This window comes from Ictidomys tridecemlineatus, chromosome 13, assembly GCF_052094955.1.
Source record: "Ictidomys tridecemlineatus isolate mIctTri1 chromosome 13, mIctTri1.hap1, whole genome shotgun sequence".
Lineage (NCBI taxonomy): Eukaryota > Metazoa > Chordata > Mammalia > Rodentia > Sciuridae > Ictidomys > Ictidomys tridecemlineatus.
In genome coordinates, this window is record NC_135489.1 from 95,147,124 (window position 1) to 95,169,932 (window position 22,809).

At 51.5% G+C, this 22,809-nt stretch overlaps 1 protein-coding gene across 2 annotated transcripts in view; it reads left to right on the plus strand.

Annotated features, from left to right (window-relative positions):
• The window catches only part of Phf2 (PHD finger protein 2), a 94,412-nt gene that overhangs the window by 39,292 nt on the left and 32,311 nt on the right, over nt 1–22,809 (plus strand). For both annotated transcript variants that reach the window (XM_078030620.1, XM_078030621.1), the window contains exons 2-3: nt 9,818–9,903; nt 13,702–13,816. In XM_078030620.1, coding sequence (XP_077886746.1) covers nt 9,818–9,903; nt 13,702–13,816 — 201 coding nt within the window. The remainder of the gene's footprint in view (nt 1–9,817; nt 9,904–13,701; nt 13,817–22,809) is intronic.

The following is a 22,809-nucleotide window of genomic DNA, read 5'->3' on the forward strand; positions in this document are numbered from 1 at the left end:
GCCTCGGCGTCCTTCTGTGGTGACATTTTGGGAGCTGCCTCTCCTGTCATCACTGTGGTACTTTGCTGGGACCTGCAGAACTGGGCTCCCTGTGCCCACACCCCCCCCACCCCCCACCCTGCGCCACATTGGCTTCTCCTTTCTCAGGGCAGGTGTTTTGCTTTTTCCTCACAGCTCTCAGGTCTGAGTCTTTGTTTGGTCCTTGTCCCATGCCCCTCAGCCACCACAGGTGTGGACACCCCTGCCGAGCCATCTCCCAGCCCCTTGGAGCCCCACAACGGAGACCCAGACTCAGGGCCTGTGAGTTGGTGCAGACCTCCTTCCTCTGCCGTGCCTCTCCCTGGGGACTGAGCTGCTCAGGTGCTCCCGGGGCAGGGAAGGAGGTTTTGACTGGTCTGAGCTGGTGCCCGGGAGCAGCATGTGCCGGCATCACCAAAGTATGGGGCTGGTCTTTCCTGGTGTCTGCAGGATGGAGCTGTGGAGGTGGCAGTGGCCGGGGGAGAGTCCCAGCAGCATCAGTTCTTAGGTGGCCCCGTGGCCTGTGCTCTGGGCTCTCCCGTAACCAAGCCTGCTCTGTGGCTCTCCTCCAGGCCCGAGAGGGGAGAACCACTGCGGCTGTCCGTGGACAGGACTCTGCCCGGTTTCCACAGGGCGGTGTGTTCTCCTGTGGAGCCCGTGTCCTGGGCCCTCCCTGCCTCCGAAGTCGCTGACTGCCCTGGGGTCAGGTCCTCCTCTCCCCCAGGCCTGGAGAGGCAGAGGGCTGTCAGCAAGGCTGAAGGAGGCGGTCAGGCCCGGGGCCGTCCCTGAGGCTCCGTGTCTCTGCTCTTTCCCAGGGACTACGGCTTCCGAGGCCCGAGGACCCTGCTGCAGGGCACAGGTGACCAGTGGGCCGGGTGCTCGGAGCCGTGCGCCTCCTGTGAGGTCCTGCTGGGGGCTCATGCTTTGCCTGAGCCAGCTTTTCCCCAGGAGGTGGCATTGAAATGAGCTAACTCTGGCCGTGGAAACGTCAGGTGGCCTTCAAAGGGTGTCTTTTGGAGGGCACGGTGGGCGAGGGCCACTCGGAGTGTCCACAGAGCAGTACCGCTGAGTGACGTTTCCCGCTACTCAGTGAATAGTGTCAGACTCACACCAGGAGCGCAGGGGCTGCGGAGTCCTCAAGCCCCCAAGCCCCCTTCACAATGCCAGCGTCATTCGCTCCTGGCTTAGGAAACTCTTCCCCTCTGTGCTGTGGCTGTTGTTCTTAGTGATTTCTTAGGGGCCCTTGGAAAGCTTTGACCTTGGGAGAAGAAAATAAAGTGACCAGTGTTGGCAAATAGCCTGCCTGGGAGGATGGTGGTGGCCACAGTGGGACCTGGCTCCCAGCAGGTCCCTGGGTTCTTCCGTGTCCCTCTGCTCCTGAGCCTCGTTTGGGTAGCTGGGATTTTACCCCTAGGTGGCTGTGGTCAGGGTCGGTGGCCTGGGCAGTAGGGCCTGGCGTAGGGACTCGAGGTTAGGGCCCGGTTCCCCTAGCAGGTCTGCTCCTTCAGTGTGGCAGGCGATGGGGAGGCCCCTGTGGTCACCCCTGGGCTAGCCCTGCACGTTTGGTGCCCACCTCTGGCCCAGGCCCTGGCTGGCTCAGGTTGAAGCTCACCAAGGCCTTCAGTTCTGTGAGCTTACCTGGAGCAGAAGCAGAGAGACCAACCTGCGACAACCATCTCTCTTTCTCTCTCTCTCTCTCTCTCATTAGAGCTTCATGGTTATACATGGTGGTCGGGGTCATCCAGGCAAACTCAGACCTGCAGACCTCCTCTCTTTCCCTGGAGCTCAGGGTGGCCCTTCTGGCCGAGGACAGGCTGCCCCGTCACAGCGCCGTCAGTTCATTTCCTGGCTGCGTGGCGTGGGGTGGCAGGCCTGGATGCCCCGTTGTGTGGGTGGACCCTCCTGTGGGTCCTTCTGTGGCTGGTGCTCACGCTGTGTGGAGGACCCGAGGTTGTGGCCCTGTGAGCGTCAGCACCCCTACCCTTGATGCCCTGAGGTGCTTGGAACCTGGTCGTGCACTGACTCCCTGGACAGTGCTCCCAGTCGGGGTGCTGGCTGCCACAGGGCTGTGCCCTTGGCCTCGGCTTCCTCGCCTGTGAGCTGGGCTCACGCTGTCTGCTCCCTTGGCGTCAGGATGAGGAGCCAGGGATCTGCTGGCGGAGCCAGGACAGGCCTGGTGGGTGCTCCCAGGCCCCGTCCTGGTCCCCAAGCTGTGGGGCCGGTGCTGTAGTGGGGAGGTGAATTTGAAGAACGTGTTGGTTTCCATCCTTGAGGATCGGCCTGCAGCCCAAGCTCCACTGTGGCTTTGCGACAGGGTGGATACCCCACGCGCTGAGATTCGCCTGTGGAAACCCCCTCCACTGCTCCCGGGGCACAGCTGGTCCTGGGCTGAGGCAGACGTGTGGCTTGCTGGGGCATCGCCTGCTCTCCGGGGCGTCTGGGGGCTTTCCACAGACCAGGGTGGTCCCAGCTCTGAAACCAGCAGGATGCAGCCCGTCCCCTGCCAGGTGACGGGGCTCGTTTCGTCATCATGAATCGTGGCGGTCATGACAATGGTGCTGCTCCCAGCCTGCTCTGTGTCTGGCCCCACAAAAGCCTTTGGGCCTGCTGAGGCCCAGGGTCCCTGTGAAGGGGAGGTGTGCAGAGTGCCACTGGGTGTCACGCTGCACCTCCACCTCCGGGCTCCACCTGCTGGCTGCGCTTCTGTCCCCGCCCTCCTCCTGTTTTCGTGGCCTGGCCTTGGCATCTGTTGGGGAGATCCCCGAGTCTAGTGGCCTCAGGGCGGTCCTGACTCTGCGTGGGAAACGTCCTCCGCAGGTGCGTTCTCAGCTCTGATGATTGGGAGCACTGTGGTAATCCTGGGCCTTCCCTCCGCTTCCTTCCCAACTTCTGTTTGATCACCCAGCCACTTGGCTTCCTGGGAGCAGACGGAGGTCCTCACTCTGCTCTGGCTGGTTTTGTCTTTTGCTGGACTTTTTAGGCTACCTGGACTGCACTTGGGTTTCGGTCTGAGATAGAGGAACCCTGTATTTCTAAACGTTTCCAAGGTCTGTTTCTGGGCTTCTGGCTCTCTCGCTCAGACTCACGGCCGTGACAGCTCTGGCAGAGCCACCTGCACAGGGACAAGGCCCTGTGCCTGGGAGGGTTGGTCGGGTACCTTGGGCAGTGGCCGTGACCACTCCATCTATGGAGTGCTCACCCTGGGTCAGCCCATCCGTCCATTTGCCTCCTGGATCTGCACCTGCAAATGCCCCAAAGGCAAGGGCAGTACTGACCCCATGAACCAGCAAGAACCACGTTTAACCCTGGGGCCCAGTTTCTCTGTTCTGATAAGTAGGGCTGACGAAATAATATCCCCATCATTGAAGCACTGCTTCACAATCACACTTAGGATTCTTGGCAGTGATGAGGTTCGTGATAGTGAAGAAGGTGATGATGATGGTGGGGATGATGGTGGGGATGATGGTGATGATGGTGGTGGGGATGATGTTGATGATGGTGGGGATGATGATGATGGTGGTGGAGATGACAGTGATGATGGTGGTGGAGATGATGATGATGATGGTGGTGGAGATGATGGTGATGATGGTGGTGGAGATGATGGTGATGATGGTGATGGGGATGACGGTGATGATGGTGGTGGAGATGATGGTGATGATGGTGTTGGGGATGACGGTGATGATGGTGGTGGAGATGATGGTGATGATGGTGGTGGAGATGATGGTGATGATGATGGTGGTGGAGATGGTGGTGCAAAAGGTGATGATGATGGTGGAGAAAGTGATGATGATGGTGGGGATGATGGTGATGATGGTGGTGGGGATGATGGTGATGATGATGTTGGTGGTGGAGATGATGGTGATGATGGTGATGGGGATGACGGTGATGATGGTGGTGGAGATGATGGTGATGATTGTGGTGGAGATGATGGTGATGATGGTGGTGGAGATGATGGTGATGATGGTGGTGAGGATGATGGTGATGATGGTGTTGGGGATGACGGTGATGATGGTGTTGGGGATGACGGTGATGATGGTGGTGGAGATGATGGTGATGATGGTGGTGGGGATGATGGTGATGATGGTGGTGGGGATGATGGTGATGATGGTGTTGGGGATGATGGTGATGATGGTGGTGGAGATGATGGTGATGATGGTGGTGGAGATGACGGTGATGATGGTGGTGGAGATGATGGTGATGATGATGGTGAAGCTGGTGAGGATGCTGATTATGAAGGGGATGATGATGAGGATGGTGGGGATGAAGGTGATGGTGATGAGGGAGATCATGCTGGTGGTGATGTCACTCAGGCAAAGTCAGGTCTTTATTTTTTTCTCTTTTTATTGAGCTAAAATTCATATAATTTGAAATTAGCCATTTTAATGTGAACAAGTCAGTAACACCTTGTATGTTCGGTCTGTGTAACCATTGCCTGTATCTGGTTCCAGAACAGTTCCCAAAGGAAGCTCCACAGCCGCTACATGGTAGCCTCCCATTCCCTCGACTTGCTCCCAGCCTACGCACCACTCTGTGTCTCTCTAGATGGACCTGTTATGGACATTTCTTATCAGTAGAATCACAGGGTGTCAGTGCGGGTGTGTGTGGCATTTTACACTGACATAGTTTTGAGATTCATACACACTCTCGGACATACTCAAACTTTATTCCTTTTTTAGGGCTCAATGATATTCCACTGTATGTAGGACCACGTATTGTTTATCTGTTCATTTGTCATTGGCTGTTTGGGTTGTTTTCACCTTGTGGTTTTTGTGAATACTCTTATTACTTGTATTCAAAGATTTTTTTTTGAAGCCTATATTTAGTTCTCTTGGGTATATACCCATGAGTGGAATAATTGCTGGGACACATTGTATTTTTATGTATATTTTCTGAGGAAACATCAAACTTTTTTCTCAAGGTGCCTGTGCCATTTTATATTCCCTCCACTGAGGAATTGGAAGAGGGTTACAATTATCCCATACTCTTGTAAATACTTATTTTTCTAAAAAAAAATTATAAAAGCAAGTTTATAGCCATTCTAGTGGGTACGAAGTGATACGTCATTTAGTTTTGATTTGCACTTTGATAACAATGGTGAACATTTTTTCATGTGCTTGTCAGCCATTTACCAATCTTTGGAAAAGTGTTTAAACCCTTTGTCCATTTTTAAATGGGATTATTTGTCTTTTTTGTTGAGCTGTAAGCGTTCTTCACATGGACGTCCGGTCCTTATCTGGTTTATGATTGGCAGGTATTTCCCTTCATTCTCTCAGTTTCTCCTCCTCCAACTCCTTTTTTTCTTTTTTTTTTTTTTTTTTTTTTTTTTTTGGTACTGGGAATTGAACCCAAGGGCACTCCACCATTCAGCTGTGTCCCCAGTCTTTTTGTTTTTTACTAGAGACTGGGTCTTGCTGAGTTGCTGAGGCTATCCTCCAACTTGTGATCCTCCTTCCTCAGCCTCCCGAGTCCCTGAGATGACAGGCCCAGCCATCCTCATGGTGTTCTTTGATGCACAAAGAACATTTGATTTCCGTGAGGCCAGTTTATCTATTTTTTCTCTTGTTGCACACGGTTTTGGTGTCATATCTAGGAATCCGTTGACAAATACAAAGCCACAAAGATTTTTCTCTATTTTTTTTTTCTTCTAAGAGTTTTACAGTTTCACATCGTACATTTAGGCTGTTTTTGTTTTCAGTTAATTTTTGTATAGGGAGCGAGGTGGGCATCCAAGTCTGTTCTTTTGCATGAGCCTGTCGTTTGTTGAAGAGGTTACCCTTTCCCCAATGGTCTGGTAACCCTTGTCAAAAATGACTTTTTAAGTTTAAGTTTTGAAATTGGGAAGTGTAAGTCTCTTTATTTTTCTTTTTGGAGGTTGTTTTGGCTCTTTGGGGTTCTTTATTATTCCATACGAATTTAAGGATAAGCTTTTCCATTTCCGAGAACAAAGGTGTCGGGATTTTGTAGGGATGGCATTGGATCTCTCATCACTTTCGATATTATTGCTGTCTTGACATTTGGTCTTCTGACCTGTGAACAGGGGATGTATTTTCATGTATTTCTGCCTTTTAAAATTTCAGTGTTGTATAGCTTAGGTTAAGTTTATTTCTAAATATTTTATTTTATTTTTCCAGAAGTAGGGCTTGAACCCAGTGCCTTGTGTATGTTAGGAAAGTGCTCTACCACTGAGCTTCAACCCCGGCCCTTTCTTTTTTTTTATATATATATATATTTATTTTTTAGTTGTAGTTGGACACAATATCTTTATTTTATTTATTTTTATGTGGTGCTAAGGATCGAACGAACCCAGGGCCTCGCATGTGCTAGGCGAGTGCTCTACTGCTGAGCCACCACCCCAGCTCAACCCCAGCCCTTTCTATTTTATTGTGAGACAGTATCTTGCTAAGTTGCTGAGGCTGGCCTTAAACTTTGGATCCTCCTACCTCCGCCTCCCAAGTGGCTTGGGATTCCAGGCTTGCACCACTATGCCTGGTTCTCAGTATTTTGTTCCTTTTATGTTATCATAATTGCTTTCTTAATTTTATTTTTGGATTATTCATTCCTTGAATTTGGAAATACAGCTAGTTTTTGTGTGTTGATCTTGCATTCCACAACTTCTGAATTTATTAGCTCTAGCATTGTGTGTGTGTGTGGATTCTTTAGGAATTTCTGTAGGATTATGTCATTCAAATAAAGATCATTTTACATCTTCCTTTCCAATCTGGATGCTTTTAATTTCACTTCCTTTCTCTGAATAGGACTTCTAGCACTGTGTTGAATAGAAGTGGCAACAGCAGGCATCCTGTCCCCTGCCTGATCTTCTAGGGAACACTTTCAGCCTTTTATCAGTGTGTCTAATGTCACCCTGGTGTATGATATTAGCCGTGGGTTTTCACTTATGGCCTTTATCATCCGAAGACGTTCCCTTCTGTTTAGGGTTTGTGGAGTTGTTGCTGTTGGATTATGTCAAGTGGCTTTCTCTGCATCCATCTAGAGACACAGAAGTGGCGTGTGGTTTTCTTCATCACATTAACGTGGTGTGGTGTGGAAGGAAGGGGACCAGGAGAGGACTGGGAGAGAGGGAGCAGAGGGCGAGGCAGAGGCTGTGCAGCCCCAGAGAAAGGGCCAGGTGAGCCACACTCCCGGTCAGAGCTCTGTCTTCTCGAGTCGGGGAAAGAGGAGCAGAAATCTGCTGTCCCAGCCTCCAGGCAGGGCCCAGGGACACTGGCCTTCCTGACAGACAGGGGGATGCCTCGGGGACTGCAGCATTGGCTCATTTCCCGTGTGGAGTGACCCTTGCTTTCCTGTGACAGATCTCACTTGTTTGTGGTACGTGGTCCCCTTAAGGTGCTGCTGGGTTTTATTCACTCGTATTTTGCTGGGGATTTTATACCAGCGTTCATCAGGGTTGCTGGTGGGTAGTTTTCCTGCAGCGTTTGCCTGACTTTAGAGTCAGGATGGTGCTGGATTTTTATAATGGACTAGGAAATATTCCCTCCACTTCTGACTTTCTGCAGCAGCTTGAGAGAATTGGTGGTGTTGGATTATTTCTGGCTCAGCCCAGGCTAGGTATTAGTATTCATCTTTACATATTTGATAGAATTCACTCGTGGTGGTTTGGAATTTTGTTTTAGGAAGGTTTTCAGTGACTGATTCCATCTCTTGATTTCTTATGGATATGTTTAAAGTTTCTATTTTTTAAAATTTCGATAGTTTGTGCGTTCCTAGGAATCTGTCCATTTCACCTCGGTTGTATGATTCATTGGCCTGTTCTTTCAGAATCCTTTTCTGTTTCCGTAAGGTCAGTAGTAATTTCTGGTTTTAGTCATTTGAGTCTCCTCTTCTTTTTTTTTTTTTGGTCGGTCTATCTAAAGACTTGTCAAAGAACCAGCTTTTGGTTTGGTCGATCCTCTTCTGACGTCGCCGAGTTCATTTCTACGTAGGTTCAGAGGAGAAAACAAGTTCAGAGAGAGAAATGATGTTCCACCATCAAAGAAAGCTCCGGGCTCTAAGACGCCAGGAAAAGTGTCCAGTGGTCCAGCCCCAGGAGAGCACGGGTTCCCTGGAGATGAGTCCAGCTGCCCCGAGCTCCCCGCTCGGGGGACCCGTGTGCCCTGCGGCTCCAGCAGCCCTCCTGGCACTGCCAAGGTGACCGAGTGGGCTGGGGGATGCAGCCTGTGTCCTTAGCAGATGTAGGGGAAGAATGACCAGCTCAGAGCCAGGGGTGAGACCAGGCCCGGCATCTGCACTGAAGTACGCTGCTTCCCCTTGATTCAAGTGTGGGCAGTTGGAAAGGGGAACGGCCACCCCCTCCCACCCCGACGTAGCCTGTCAACTCCCAGCGTTCTGGCCACTCACCTGCCCCCACACGGTCTTGTCATTCATCACTCTTAATGGTCACTGAATATTCCATCAGGGGGAGGGACACTAGATGGCCAAGTTTGTCTCTAAAGAGAACATTTAAGCTGTTTCTAATCTTCTTCTGACACAGGATGCTGAGCCAGCGTCGCGGTTCATACAGTGCTTTCCTCTCGGGATGTTCCCATGTCCACCTGTTGGGGTGTGTGGGGAACCGGGCTCCTGGCCGGCTTTGGCAGTACGCCCTGCCCACAGGAGCCGTCCTGACCCTATTTCCCAGTCTCATCACCTTTGCGTTTTAGTGTTTTAAAAGATTCCTACTAATTTTTGATAGCTGTGAATCTCTATCGGCCCCCAAATTAAAAAATTAAACAAAAGAAAACATTTAAAAGGCCGTTCTAAATGTGACTGAACATGGTGTAGGAAACTTGGCTTTCATTCTTTGGGAGTGCCTGCCCTGCACCAAAACCATCTGCTCGGTGGACATCGGTGGCTTCTGGACAGCTTGTTCCTCTGAACTCCTCCTACACAGAAATTCTGGATGTGCCCCTGGGGAAAGTGTCATTTTTAAAAAATGTCTGGTCAGTTTTCCTCACACTTCTTGGCTCACGAGAGGGAAACGCTGAAGCGTGTTCCCGGCCCATCGACTGCTTTTCCTTGTGGGGCAGGTTTCCCCACGTCCCGCCCTTCGTCAGCTCGATTCCCACTTACTGCCTGGCACAGATGGCCACTTTTCTGTCACTTTTAACCAAAAGAGTAGAAGCCATCGGAACGGAGCCGCGTGTTTCCCTCTTGCTGGGTGTGATACGCTAGAAGCTTTTGATGTTTTGGGTCGTAGCCTTTGGTGCTCACTGTCCTCATTCCCTAAGTGGCTTTGGCCTGTGACCAGGCCAGAGTGTGCTCAGCAGGCAGTTCTCTCCTGGGCTGAGCTCTCGGCAGGACCTCAGGGAGGGGGGTTGGAGAGGTCATGATTCCTGTGGCCCAGGTGTCATCCTGAGCCCTCTGGGTTGAGCTGGGCAGGTGGCCGTGGTCTGTCCTGCAGGGGGTGCTCCTGGCTGCTGCTGGTATGTTCTGTCCTCACGGGCTGCTCCAGGGAAAGACCTGGGGGTGACCTGGCTCCGAGATCCCCCCTCATCTTCTCTGCACCCTGGGGGACAGGGTGGAGGTGGCCTTGTGGAGACAGGCCTGCTGGCTGTGAGGCCCAGCCCATCCAGAGGGTCCACGTGGTGGTCACGTCCAACACGGTCTGCGTCTGGGCGGCAGATCCACTCCAGGAGGGCAGCCCTGCAGCCCCCCTGCCCCCCAAGGACCCTGTCCTGTGCAACTACTCCATCTGGCCTCAGTCCTCGGGTGGTGAGCTGGGACCCTACCTCAAAGTTGGTGGGTGACAGTCACCTGAGGGGGCTTGAGTGAGAGGGTAACGGAGTGTTTCCTCCTGTTTCAGCTGTGTTGGGGTGGAAGAGGAGGAGGCGCCAGACATCGACATCTACCACTGCCCGAACTGCGAGAAAACCCACGGGAAGTCCACCCGTAAGTACCCGGAAGGCCGCCTCTTGCCATCTGGAGTGGCGAAGACTCGCCTTGGCTGCAGGGAGGGCCGGGGCCCTGCTAGGGCTGAAATGCCCTGGGTAGCACCACATGGCAGTGTCACAGCCTCAGGACTCCAAAGCTGGGAACCCCTCAGGCCTCACCTGCCCCTTCTGACTGGCTCCCGCCCTCAAGAGCTATGCAAAACCCCACTAGATTCAAAGCCCAGACAGGGCTGCATAATGAACTCTGGTAGTGGCCACGATAGCCTGAGTCTGGGGTGCAGACTCGGGAATTCAGGTAAATGGTGATGAAGGTGCATCGGGCCTCCCGGATCAGCCCATCCCTGCTGCACTAGCCACTGGCACAGGTGGGCCCAGGTCATCCGTATGTGTTTGTGGGTGGGCTCTGCCTGCTCCTCCAGCAACAGCACCCCCTTCCCAGGGAATCTCAGAGGCCTGTGTCTCACAGAGCTGGCTGTCTGTGTGTGCTGAGGCCGTCCCTCCCCTCCCCTTTCCCCTGGTCCCTCTCTGGTTCAGTGGGGGGCTCCCAAGGCACAGGCTCCGTCATGCTTGGCAGGTTCACCCAAGTGGCCTTTCAGCTCCAAGACCAAGCCTGAGTGGCAAGTGGGGGTCAGAGCCATGTTCTGCGAAGACCTCAGGAGAGAAGTGACCTGGGGACTGGACCAGTGTCACAAGTGTGCCAGTGTGGCCTCCGGGCTCCTGCCTGGGTTTGTACCCACAGAAACCGAGGCTGAACATGGCCTGGGCTGGCTGGTCACACTCCCGTTCCTGGCCCTGGGCTGAGTGGGATGGTGCCCTGGGATAGGGCTGGGCGTCAGTCTCCTTCAGGAGAGTTCCCTCAGGTCCCTGTTGCAAGCCCGGGGGGGCCAGACCCTCAGGCTCCGTGGGCTCCCGTAGACACAGTGGGATTGGAGGGAGGGGGCAGAGGTGGGAGAAGGCCCAGGCTCTTGTTCTCGGGGTGCAGCCTGGTCTCAGGGGAGCTTTGGCTGGCCTGGCGCTTGGTGAAGCTGGCGCTGTAGAGTGAGGTCTCCCTACTCTGGGGACCCCACTGCTGTCTCTTGGCCTCTCTAAGGCTTGGCCTGTGTGTCAGTCAGCTTTTTGCTTCTGTCACCAAAATACCTGAGTAAACAACTGAAAGAAGGAAAAGTGGATTTGGGCTCAGAGTTTCCGTCCACTGCTCTGGGCCCCAGGCGAGACAGAGCATCGTGATGGAAGGAGTGACAGAGGGGCACTGCTCAGCTCCTGGCAGCCAGGAAGTGGAGGTGGGGGAAGGGGAAGGGGCCAGGGACAGGATAGACTCCCCTGGGCAAACCAGTGACCAGGTCTCCAGCCATGCCCCACCTGCCTGCCGTTTCCACCTGCTCCCAGGGATCTATTCAGCCTTCAATGGACTAGCTACGGAGGTCACAGTCCTTCTGACCCAAGCACCTTCCCCAGAGCCCAACTCTGGACTTTGCTGCATTGGAGACCTGGTCTTCAAGACGTGAGCATTGGGGCACATTCCAGATCTAGACCCTTAACTGCCTGTGTCCCTGGCTCTGAAGGTGGGAGCTGCCGTCGTTCCAGATTTTGTCCCTTGCTCCCTAGCACATCCTCAGCCCCGTCAAATGCCACCAAATATGTGTGTGTGTGTGTGTGGGGGGGTGCAGATGAGAAGTCTGGTGATGCTTTCTGAGCTCTCTAGGCTAAGGCTGTGCCTGAGGGAAGTTACCCTCGTAGCCCCTCCCCAGCCATTGGCAACCCTGGGCACAAACGATGACCCTACGTTCTGGCGACTGCTTCAAATCAGAATTAGGGGAGGAAGAATTTCTCCTGGGTCCAGGTGCCTCGCCGAGCACACCTGGAGGTCTCAGGGCCTCCTTATCTTTGCAGCAGGACCCAGACAAATGAGGCAGAGCTTCTGGGCGGACCCAGGGCTGCACCATGGGGCCTGGGAGGTGGCCAGGGCAGAGCAGGGCTGGCGTTAGGAGATCCCAAGAAGTGTTTCCTGGGGGCGGAGGATCTACCTGCTCACTCAGGGGGCCCTGGTGAGAGGATTTGGGGGCAGCACTTGCTCTGTGTGGTTTATGCCCCAGGTGCACATGAGTGTCACCTGAGAAGAAGTTGTAGACTTAGAGTCTTGGAAACCACAGGCTGCGGCTCCTGCTTTGACAGTCGGCACGGGTTCCAGGTGTCTTTGCCTGGGGACTCTGTGAGTCTAGCTGGGGCGGGGTGGGGGCTGCATAGCTGAACAGGTTGCCCACATTGACGAGCACGTGGTGTTGATGTCTTCAGTGCCCCCGGGTGTCCTCTGAAACACTCAGTGTGACAACCCACTTGCTGTGGGATGCATGTGGACCCAATCTACCCAGGCCCCACTCCTGTGCCTGGGGAGATTTGGGGCCAAGGTTTGGCCATCAACTAAGAGCTCACATGCAAGCTCCCCATCCCATTTCCTATAGCCCAGCCCCTAGGGAGCAATGTGTGTGTGTGTGTGTGTGTGTGTGTGTGTGTGTGTGTGTGTGTGTGCTTGCTTGCTTGTGTTTTTGTTTGTGTGTGGGGGGGTGTGTATTAGTCCATTTCAGCTGCTGTAACAAAATACCAGAGACTGGATGGCTTAAATAACATCAAATTTATTTCCCACCACTCTGGAGACTGGGAAGTTCAAGAAACAGGCTCTGGAAGATCCTGTGTCTGGTGAGGGTCCTGTTCCTGGTGCAGCCTGTGGCCTGTGAAGCCCTCTGGAGGCCCCAGGCCTGCCTCCTGCCTTCCTGCCCTTGCTGTTCTGGCCTGGACTAGGACTTTCAATGGACATTGCGAGGACAAGAGGGACCCATGCCTGTGGCCAAGCATCACCTTCTCTTTATAGAGGCCACAGTTGGTGGGATTGCAGGGCGCTTCCCCGAGCTGTCCCCTGTCCTGATATGTTCCTGGGACTGACTCTGAGCCATGGGCCCCACAGGCTCATCTGACCATCATAGAGTAGATGCGAGGCCTCAGAGTTCCTAGACTGACTCTTGGCAAGGTGTCCTGTGTGACCAAGGCACAGGAGAAGCAGGGAAGCAGCAGCTCTGAGTTGCAGCTCTGTGACAAGCAAAGTCACTAGGTGGTCAGACTTACTTTCCCCTCTCTGTCACCGTCACGTTCTGAGGGTTGGGGTGAGAGCCTGCTTGTCCAGGCTCCATCCTCACCTGCTCAGAGCGGAACAGAGGGCTCCGTGCCAGGCCTGGGGGACTCCTCACCCCATGCCCCAGCCATCTTCAGGGGTGTGTCACGGGGAAGGAGGTGGGAGAAGAGGGCCACCTGTGGTGGTGGCTATCAGGTGCCAAAGGTCCCAGCAGGGAGGTGTCAGGGTCTTGATGTGGAGGGCAGGTGGAAGGCGTCATCCAGCTCTGGGATGGTGGCTCCCTTGGCCAGGGACCTTGCGGGAGGTGTCTCTGGTGATCTTGGCAGATTTGTGGCCTGAAGGAAGAGGAGTCCTGGGAGACCCAGGTTCTGCGTCAGAGTGGTGGATGGTGATGCCACTCTAGTGGGTGACACGGGAGGGTGACGAGGAAGGGTGGGGTCCGAGCTCCTCGGTGTGTGTGTGTGGTCAGGGTCGGGAGGTGCTGGGTGTGAGGGTTGGGGTGTCGGGAGGTCTGAGTACTCACAGGCTCCCCAGATTCTTCCCACCCTTCGAGTGCCTTGCTGGGTCCCCCTGCAGGGCAGCAGGTATGAGGGCCCCGGAGGAGGGGTTGCACTTGGTGACATTGCCCACCTCCTGTCCCCCACCCCCTGTCCCCCCCCTGCCCCCCTGCAGTGAAGAAGAAGCGGACGTGGCACAAGCACGGCCCGGGGCAGACGCCCGACGTGAAGCCCGTGCAGAACGGCAGCCAGCTCTTCATCAAGGAGTTGCGGAGCCGGACCTTCCCCAGGTGGGGCCAGGAAGGGGTGGGGGGCCCCGCAGAGTCTGGTCCTTACCCTGTGGCCCTGCCTTCTCCCTTCCTCTTTCACCCGCTGCAGCCAGTGGCCCTGTGCTCTGTCCCCGTGGTCCTGCTGACGATGGCCGGGGCTCCCTCTTCCAGGAGAAGGGGGCAGTGGTTATGCAGAGCCCCCACCTGCAGCCCGAGGGTGACGGCCAGGGGGACGAGCACAGCCACTGTTCCCCTGGGTGGAGGGCACCCTTCCTGCCAAGTGCCTCACCTTTTTGTCATCTTTCCTGTGGGTTTCCTTCTTTCTCTTCTTGGTCCTAGGGATGGAACCCGGGGTGCTTTAGCACTGAGCGGCATCCCAGCCTCTCTTAGGTTTTCTTTAGAGACAGGGTTTTGCTGAATTGTGAGGGGCTCAGCCTGCTGAGTCGCTGGGATGGAGGTGTGCGCCCCCGTGCCTGGCTCCCCGGTCTCCCCACCCCGCCTTGGGGCCCTCTTGCCTCCCACGTGGCCAGGAGGCCAGCGCCTTGAGGAGGTGGCACTGAACGGGCCCTGGTGAGAAAGGGCATTCACCAGAGGCCCCCCTGAGCTACCCGTGGCGGAGAGCTCCTCTCTGTTTGTCTGACAAGATCTTTTTTCTTCTTCTTTATTTTGGAAGGATAATTTCATTGGAAAAAAAAGTTTTCCGTTGTGGATTTTTCTTTTGACGCTTTAAGTATCTCCGCCAACTCCTTTCTTGCTTCTGGGATTTCTGATGAGACACAGAAGGTCACCTTATCCTTACTCCCCTCTGTGGAAGTGCTTTTCTCTTCGGACTTCCTTCTTTTTTTCTCCAACCCCCCCCCCGCCCCCCGTGTTTAGTGAGGGGTAATTTACACACCAAAATTCATCCACTTGAAGTGCACAGTTCAGTGGTTTGTGGTGTGTTCACAGACATGTGCGTCTTCACCAGTCAGTTTTAGAACATTTTTGCCACCCCAGAAAGAAATCCCACAATGTTTATTGTCACCCTTATCTTCTATCCCCCTCCCCACAGCCCTAAGCAACTACTGTCACTTTCTTTTATTCATACATTTGCTCACTATGGACATTTTATATCAATAGAATTGTTCAGTCTGTGACTGGCTGCTTGTGTCCTGTGTCACGCCTTCGAGGTTCACCACGTTGTGCCGAGGGTCAGTGCTTTTTTCTTTTTAATGACTGGATAATATTCCACTGGTGCCTAAACCACATTTCTGTTTATGCACTCACCGGGTGATGGGAATTGGGGTTGTTTCTGCATGTACAAGTTTTTGTGGGGTCATGTTTTCATTTTTTTAAAGAATGGAATTGCGAGGTTGTATGGTAACTCTGTGTTTAATGGTTTGAGAAATTGCTAGACCATTTCCCAAAGCAGCTGTACCATTTTACATTCCTGTAAGCAGTATATGAGGCTTCTCATTTTTCTACATCCTCCTCGCTAGGTCTTGTTATTATTTAACATTTTGATTCTGACTGTCCTAGTGGAGGTGATCTGTTATGTCACTGTATTTTGATTTGCATGACCAAATGACCCAGGATGTTGAGAATCTTTTTCTGTGATTATGGAACTTTCTAAGAGTTTTGTCGTTGTAGCATTTACAGTTTATTCTTTATTATATCTTAATTAATTTTTTTGTATATGGTGGGAGGCAAAGATCTAACTTTATTTTTTTTTTTTACATATTACTATCCATTTGTCCCAGTGTCTTTTTTTTGATGAAAAGACTATTCTTTTACTGTTTATTTTTTATGTGGTGCTGAGGATCTAACCCAGTGCCTCATGCATGCCAGGCGAGCACTCCACCACTGAGCCTATTTTTTTTACTACTAAGTGGTCTTAGAGCCTGTATCAAAATCAGTTTGCCATAGATGTACATGTTTATTTCTGGATGCTAATTCAGTTTCACTGGTCTATTTCTGTCCTTATGCCAATACCACACAGTCTTTTTTCTTCTTCTGATTGTTTTTTATTGGTACATGCCATTGTGGCACATTTCACATACATAGAAACATAATTTGATCAGTTTCATCCTCACTTGTCCCCCTTCCCTCCTCCCTCCCTCCACCCCCCTGTCGACTACTGAAGTCATAGTAAGTTTTAAAACCAGGAGGGGGTGAAGCAAAGTCTAACTTTGCTTTTTCTTTTTCAAGATTATTTTGGTTCTTCTGAGTCCTTACCTGTTCCTTGCATTTTACTAAGATCAACTTGTCAATTTCTACAAAGAAGTCACCTTGGATTCTGGATGTTTTTGATCTATAGATTATGATAGAGTTTTTCCCATCTTAACCACGTTAAATCTTCTGGTGCATGAACTTGGGATGTTTTTCCACTTATTTGGATCTTTTAAAATTTCTTTCAACAATGATTTATACTTTTCTGAGTTTTGGACTGCTCTGGTTAAATTTATTTGTGTTTTATCCTTTTTGGTGCTCCTGTAATGGAATCATTCATTTTATTTTCAGATTGTTCAGTGCATAGACATGTATTTGGTTTTTGTATACCAGTCTTGTGTCCTGCAACCTTGCAGACTGGTGTGTTAGCTCTAATTTTTAACGAGTCCCTTAGGATTTTCTCTATAAAAGAGCATGTGACTTGAAAATAGAGATGGTTTTACTTCTTTCTTTACTTTTCTGTCTGGATGACTTGTATTTCTTTTTCTTGCCTAATTGCTTTGGCTCTAGAACCTCCCTATGGTGCTGAGTAGAAGGGGCAGGGCAGGGGTGATCAGGGCTCCACCCAGTGCTGTGAGCACGCCACATCGGGGGGAACTTCAGTTCCACGTGTGGCTCCCCTGCAAGAAGGCAGCCTCCACTTCCTGGCAGTACTTACCAGGGCTTAGCCTCAGCCACAGAGACTGGGACAGTCAGGGTTTCAGAAAGAAGCCCTGGAGTGGGAACAGGCCATGGAGCCTGTGTTCTTGGCTGCAGGTGTCTAGAGTGGAGTCTGCATCCTGCCGAGCAGTGGAAGGTGGAGTGAGAGAATGCTCTGTCTTGAAGCATCACAGCCTTTCTTAATGACTTTTTATAGATTTTCTTCCTTCGTGAATGAACCGGCTTTGAATAATTGCTTTGTAAATAATTTCCCCCAGTTCCACTATCATGCTAGGAATTTCTCTCTCTCTTCTGGTTTCTTTCAAAACATCACCTTTGTCTTTGGTTTTCTGCAGTTGGAATGTGATATGCCTTGGCATATAGATGTCTTCTGGGCCTCTGGATATTTTTTTATATATTAAATATTTTTCTGCTTCTTTGTCTCTCTTCCTTCTGATATCCCCATTGTGCATATGCTACGATTTTGCATATAGTATACTTTGTAATTTGGGGCTGAAAGCTGGGCGTGGTGTGTTGTGTAAGAGGCAGTGAAGTGACTGGCTTTAGTGTGGCGCTAGGTTGATCTGGCCAGGACGGGGGCCATGTTAGATTTGCTATAGCTCTAGGTGCCAGAGGCTTCACTTCTTCTTGTTTCACTGTTTAATTACCTCCCCCCATTTTCTTTGATTTCCTGCTTAAATAGAGTCTGTGTCTTGCAGCTCTTATCACCAACTTGTTATCCTAATGTGCTCTTGTCGCTGGACCCGTGTGTGTTTGCTCTGTACTCAAAAGCCAGTAGTGGAGAGGAAAGTTGGAAAAGACGAAGCCAGGTTTATTCAAGGACCAGGCCTGAGAAGCTAGAGGGGGCTGTCCCCCTTGGCACTCTGTCTTGGGGACCTCAAGTACACAGAAGGACTTTTACGGAGGAATGGAAGGATGTGTGGTGGGACAGTGGGCAGAGAGGTCCCATGCTGAGCAGGGTCTTCATCATCTCGGTTACATGTCTCCTGGCCGACGCCCCCCCCCCTGAAAATTTGCAATTGACCTTGACCCCCGAGGTCTAGTTACAACCGTATTTTCTAGAAGTTAAACATACAATGGACTGTGTTAGTGATGCACAGAATTAAAGAATAAGGAGGGCCCTGTTACACACACACACACACACACACACACACACACACACACACGCAGATCCTATCTGAAAGTCGACAGATGTTCTGGGTTCTGTAAATGTAGTTACAGTTATAGTTCACTGAGACTCTAAAGTTACAGCTGTGTCACTGTGTGTTCACCGTAACTGTAAAGTTAGGTGCTGCTCGTCTTTAGAATTTAGAATGCTCGGCACAGGGAAGAGAAGGGACTCCGCAGAGGGACAAACTCCCAAAGGAGTGGCCCTCGTGTGGTCTGTCGACTAAGAAATCACGACCAAGGTTAGAATAAAAGCCAAGGTGTTTTTATTCTGCCAAGGTGCAGAATAGATTTGCACATCAGAGAACAGAAGAAGTTCCGTTTGGTCACGCTGTCAGTCCTTTGAGGGAAAGTTGGTCTGGGCTTTTATAACAAGGAGAAGTGCAACTTGGTGTTGGAGGAGGTCAGCCGGACCCAGGCCCATGCAGCGGGTGGAAACCACCACCTCAGGATGCTCGTGCACCTTGTCACCCACTGGACTGCCCGGGTCAGGGGCAAAGACTGGTCACTCTGGTGTTTCTCAAACCTTGCAAGCAAGGTGTTGCTAGGTTCTGGGAAACTTTTCTTTCTGGTGGATTCAGTTCCTGACCTCTCTTTGTGGCAGGTATCCCGCCCCTGTAAGTGCATCTCTAAGGCCAAGAGAGGAGTCTTGTCTCGTTTTATCCATTCTACAGCCTTTTGGACTTCCATTTTACCAGGTGGTCAGGCTGTGGGGAGCCGACGTGTTCTGTGATTTCATGGTTAATTCTCAGTGCTTTACTTGGCCTGTTTCCGGGCTGTGACCTTTGGAAGCATTTCTCTGTCTCCTGCACCACCCTTACCTGAGACCTGAGACGGCATGGCTGCAGGGGGCTGGACTTGGCTTATTTCCCTTCTTCCTGTCATAGAAAGGCCTGGTAAAGTGATTTCCCCTGGGTGGTAGAGCTTGGTTCTGGAGAACATTCTAGGTGTATTTAAAAGTGATTTCTTTTCCCTTTCCCCAGCCTGGGTCAAGAGGGATCTTTGTTTTCTATTTTGTTTTTGTTACCCGGGATGGAACCCATGTGCACTTAACCACTGAACCACATCACCAACCCCTTTATAAAATTTTTTATTTAGAGAGGGTCTCACTGAGTTTCTTAGGGCCTTGCTAAATTGCTTAGGCTGGCTTTGAATTTGAGATCCTCCACTCTCAGCCTCCCAAGCCTCTGGGATGACAGGCACATGCCACTGTGCCCTCTAAGAGGGATCTTGACCTTGAGTACTTGGTGGTTTCTGAATTGATGAAAGTATGCCCCCCACCCCCACATCACCACCCTGGGTGGGGACTTTTTAACTCATAAGCTGGTCTATACTCAACTTCCAGCTGTTTGTCCAAAAGAATTACCATTTAAAATTCCCACCAGTTAGCAGCTCCTGCTCCAAGTGAGGCAAGTCTTGCCTGTGATTTTCTTTATTTTCCTGTTTCCTCAGATTTAGTGATGGTTGTTTGCCCTGTGACCCCAATTCCCTGATGAACCTGAGGAAAGTCGTTGGTTCTTGGTTTATTTGGCTTTTTTATTGTGAGGATGGGAGTGTCAGCTTTCAAGCTCTGTATGTGTTGGAGTTGAAACCAGAAGTCAAGTTCCACACTGTTCTAAGCACCTCACGTTAATTGGGTTATTTATCTTTTTATAATTAAGCTGTAGGGGTTCTTTACATATTCCAGCAGGGCGTGGTGGCACACGCCTGTAATCCCTGCAGCTCCAGAGGCTGAGGCAGGATTGCGAATTGAAAGCCAGCCTCAGCCACTTTGGAGGCCCTAAGCAACTCAGCAAGACCCTGTCTCAAAAAATAAAAAGGGCTGGGGATATGATTCAGTGGCTGAGCGCCCCTGGGTTCAATTTCTGGCCCAAAGGGGGGAAAATCTCTTCTTACCTCTTCCAGATACTCATTCCTTTTCAGATTTGCTCCCCCATGCTACAGGTTCTCTTTTTGATTTCTTGAGAGTGTCCTTTGAAGCACTGAAGTCTTGATTCTGGTGAAGTCCGATTTTTCTATTGTTTGGGCTTTTGGTGCCACTTCTGTGAAAGCATCACCTCATACAAGATCTTGAGCATTCATGCTTTGGTCTTCGACAGTTTTTGTAGCCTGGGCTTTTTATTTGGGTCTTTGACTCATTCTGCTTTAATTTGTCTATGTTGTGAGGTGGGGGCTCTGCCGATCCTCAGCATGGGGATCTCCAGCGTCCCGGCACCTCTCCCTGAGAAGGCTGCCCTTTCCCCCTTGGTCTGTCTGGGCACTTGACCATGGATGTGAGGGTGGACCTCTGGACGCTCTGTTGTGTTCCATGGCTCTGCAGGTCTCTGCTTGTGCTTGGGCTGTGTGGTCTTGATTGTCGTAAGCTTTGAAGTGAACTTAGAAGTTGCGAGGTGTCCTGCGGGTGCCTTGCATTCCGTTCAGCATTCCACGTTTGGGTAGGAATTGTATGGACTGCAGATCAACATTCCATCATTTGTTTTTTCTTTCTTTCTTCTTTTTTTTTAATTTTCTTTTTTTCTCTCTGTCTCTCTATCTCTTGGTCTCTCTCTCTCTCTCTCTCTCTCTCTCTCTCTCTCTCTCTCTCTCTCAAGCACTGGGGATTGAACCCAGGGACACTCTACCACTAAACTACGTGCCCACCCTTTCATTTTTCTTTTGAGAAAAGTTCTCACAAGGTTGCCCAAGCTGGCCTCAAACTTGTGGTCCTCCTGCCTCCGCCTCCTAAGAAGCTCCTAACGCCTGGCTCCATTGTTTCTTGAATCCTACTCCTTCCTTCTAGTTTTGATTTCCCTCTTGTTGAAAAATAGCCTTTACTAGTTCTTTTAGCAAAAGCCTATGAAAAATATGCTCTTTTTGTCTGACGGTGTTTTCATTTCATCCTTATTCTTGAATGATTCTAATATCCTGAAATTGAGCTCTAGAGTTGAAGTTATTTTCCTTTTACTCCTTGAAGATACTATTTTATCGTCTTTTGACATCTCACGTTGCTCATGATGTCTGCTGTCAGTCTCGTTGCTGGGCTTTTTGTTTTTCCTGATAAATAATGTGGTATTTCCCCGCTCCTTTGAAAACACTGAAGATGGTCTGGTCTTTGATGTACCAGAGTGGACGCTGATAACTCTATGTGCGCGTTTTTTTTGTTTGTTGGTTTTTCCTGATTGGAACTCTGTGCACATTTTTAATCTGAGAAGTCATGTCTGAATTCTGTATTCTATTTTCCCTTTCAATCGCCTTTCTTCAGCATGACCTTGGTCATTTTTCAAATCTTTCTTCAAATTCACTTTCTTCTGTTCAGCAGGTTGCCATTGAATGCATCCATTGGGTTGGGAAAATCTCAGTCAAATTTCTATTTTTAGAATTTCTATGAAGTTCCTTTTCAGTGTCCTTTTCTGTTCTTTTTTCACACTCCCTGTTCTTTACCGGATCCTTTTGTTTTCTGACTTGGAATGTGTTGGGGATGTTTTAGAATTTCTTTTTCAGCCGTTCTGTTTCCCTCAGTTCCTGGGATTTCCTCTTGCCTGGTGTCCCTGTGGTCTCCCTCCTGGTGTTCACCTGCTTCTGTGGGGCTTGGTTCTTCATGGGGTGGTCTTCCAGAGTTGCTGGCATGTCCCAAGCTGCCACTTGGTTTTGTAAGTGCCGTTTACTGTGGCCCCGTGAACTTCATAGCTCCAGATCCCATTTGGGCTTCCTGCTCTGTGGATTAATGTGAATTTGGAATTCTCCCCAGGGATAAAAGAGGTGGAGATTATCAAGGGCAGCTTTCCACGGATGACCCTGTGGAGGAGAAATTTCTCTTGGCTTCCAAAGCTTCCTGGAGTGACCTTGGTGTTCCCCAGCCGCCCCACAGCAGTCTCGGGACATTTTCTTCTTTCTCACCTTCCTCTCACTCCTGCCGGTTTATCTTTAGCACTGTCACCCTGTGGTCCAGCCAGCAGGCCCTCTTCCATCCTGATCCTAACTGACTTCCGGGCAAAGCTGGGCTGGGAGCAGTGGCACACACCTGTAATTCCAGTGACTTGGGAGGCTGAGGCAGGAGGCTCGCAAGTTCAAAGCCAGCCTCTGCAACTTAGTGAGGCCCCAAACAATGTAGCCAGACCTCGTCTCAAAAAATTAAAAAGGCTGCAGATGTCACTCAGCGGTTAAGCACCCTGGGATCAATCCCCAGTGCCCAGACAAACCAGCCCACCCACCCCCCAGCACTGGAGGCTGCGCCCTCTTCTCACTGGAGCCCTGTGCTTTCTTGAGTCTTCCTCCCCCACCTGCCTTCTCTCCTGCTGACTCCCCTCCTTGTGGGTTTCCTGCCAGGGGCTCTGTTCCTGGCCCCGCCCTGAGGCTCCACACCTGTCTCCGTCTTCTAGCTGTTCTGAGCTCTCGACCTGTGGTTCCACTGCAGAATCCCACACCTCAGACCAAACCTGTCCCCAGCTCCGCAAGGTCTGCTCCTTGCTCCCCACTCGGGCCCCTTCTCCATGGTCCCTCCTCTCACACCAGTCCCCTGCCACCCACCTTGGCCGCGCCCTCTTCCCTCACCCCCGTGTGATGGAGCGGTGGGTGTTGGCATCTCCTGAGCCCCCTCGTCCCGCCTGCTCACTCTCCAGGCACCCACCGAGGTCCTGAGCCTCCTCCTGCTCCTGTCTTGGTTCTGCTGTTGTCCCCTGTCCCCCCAGCAGTGGACAGAACTGCAGGCTGTCACCACCCTGCTGCAACTTGTCCACGCTCTGTGCCTGCAGCACGAGCCCTGGCCAGGTGGACGGGCCTCCAGTGCCCAGCCCCCTGTCCTTCCTCACACCTGCCCTCTGCTCTACGCCCCGAGGCCCCGGTGACGCGACTTCTGTCCCCACTCCTAGGCCCCTTCAGGCCTCTGCCTGAGGCCCCTTCTCTGATGGAGCCTGTTCTCGGGACCTCCCGGCAGGGGTCCTCCAGCCCAGCCTGGACCCAGGACAGTGCCCGCACCCCGGGGTGGGCGGGGAAGGCGTCCA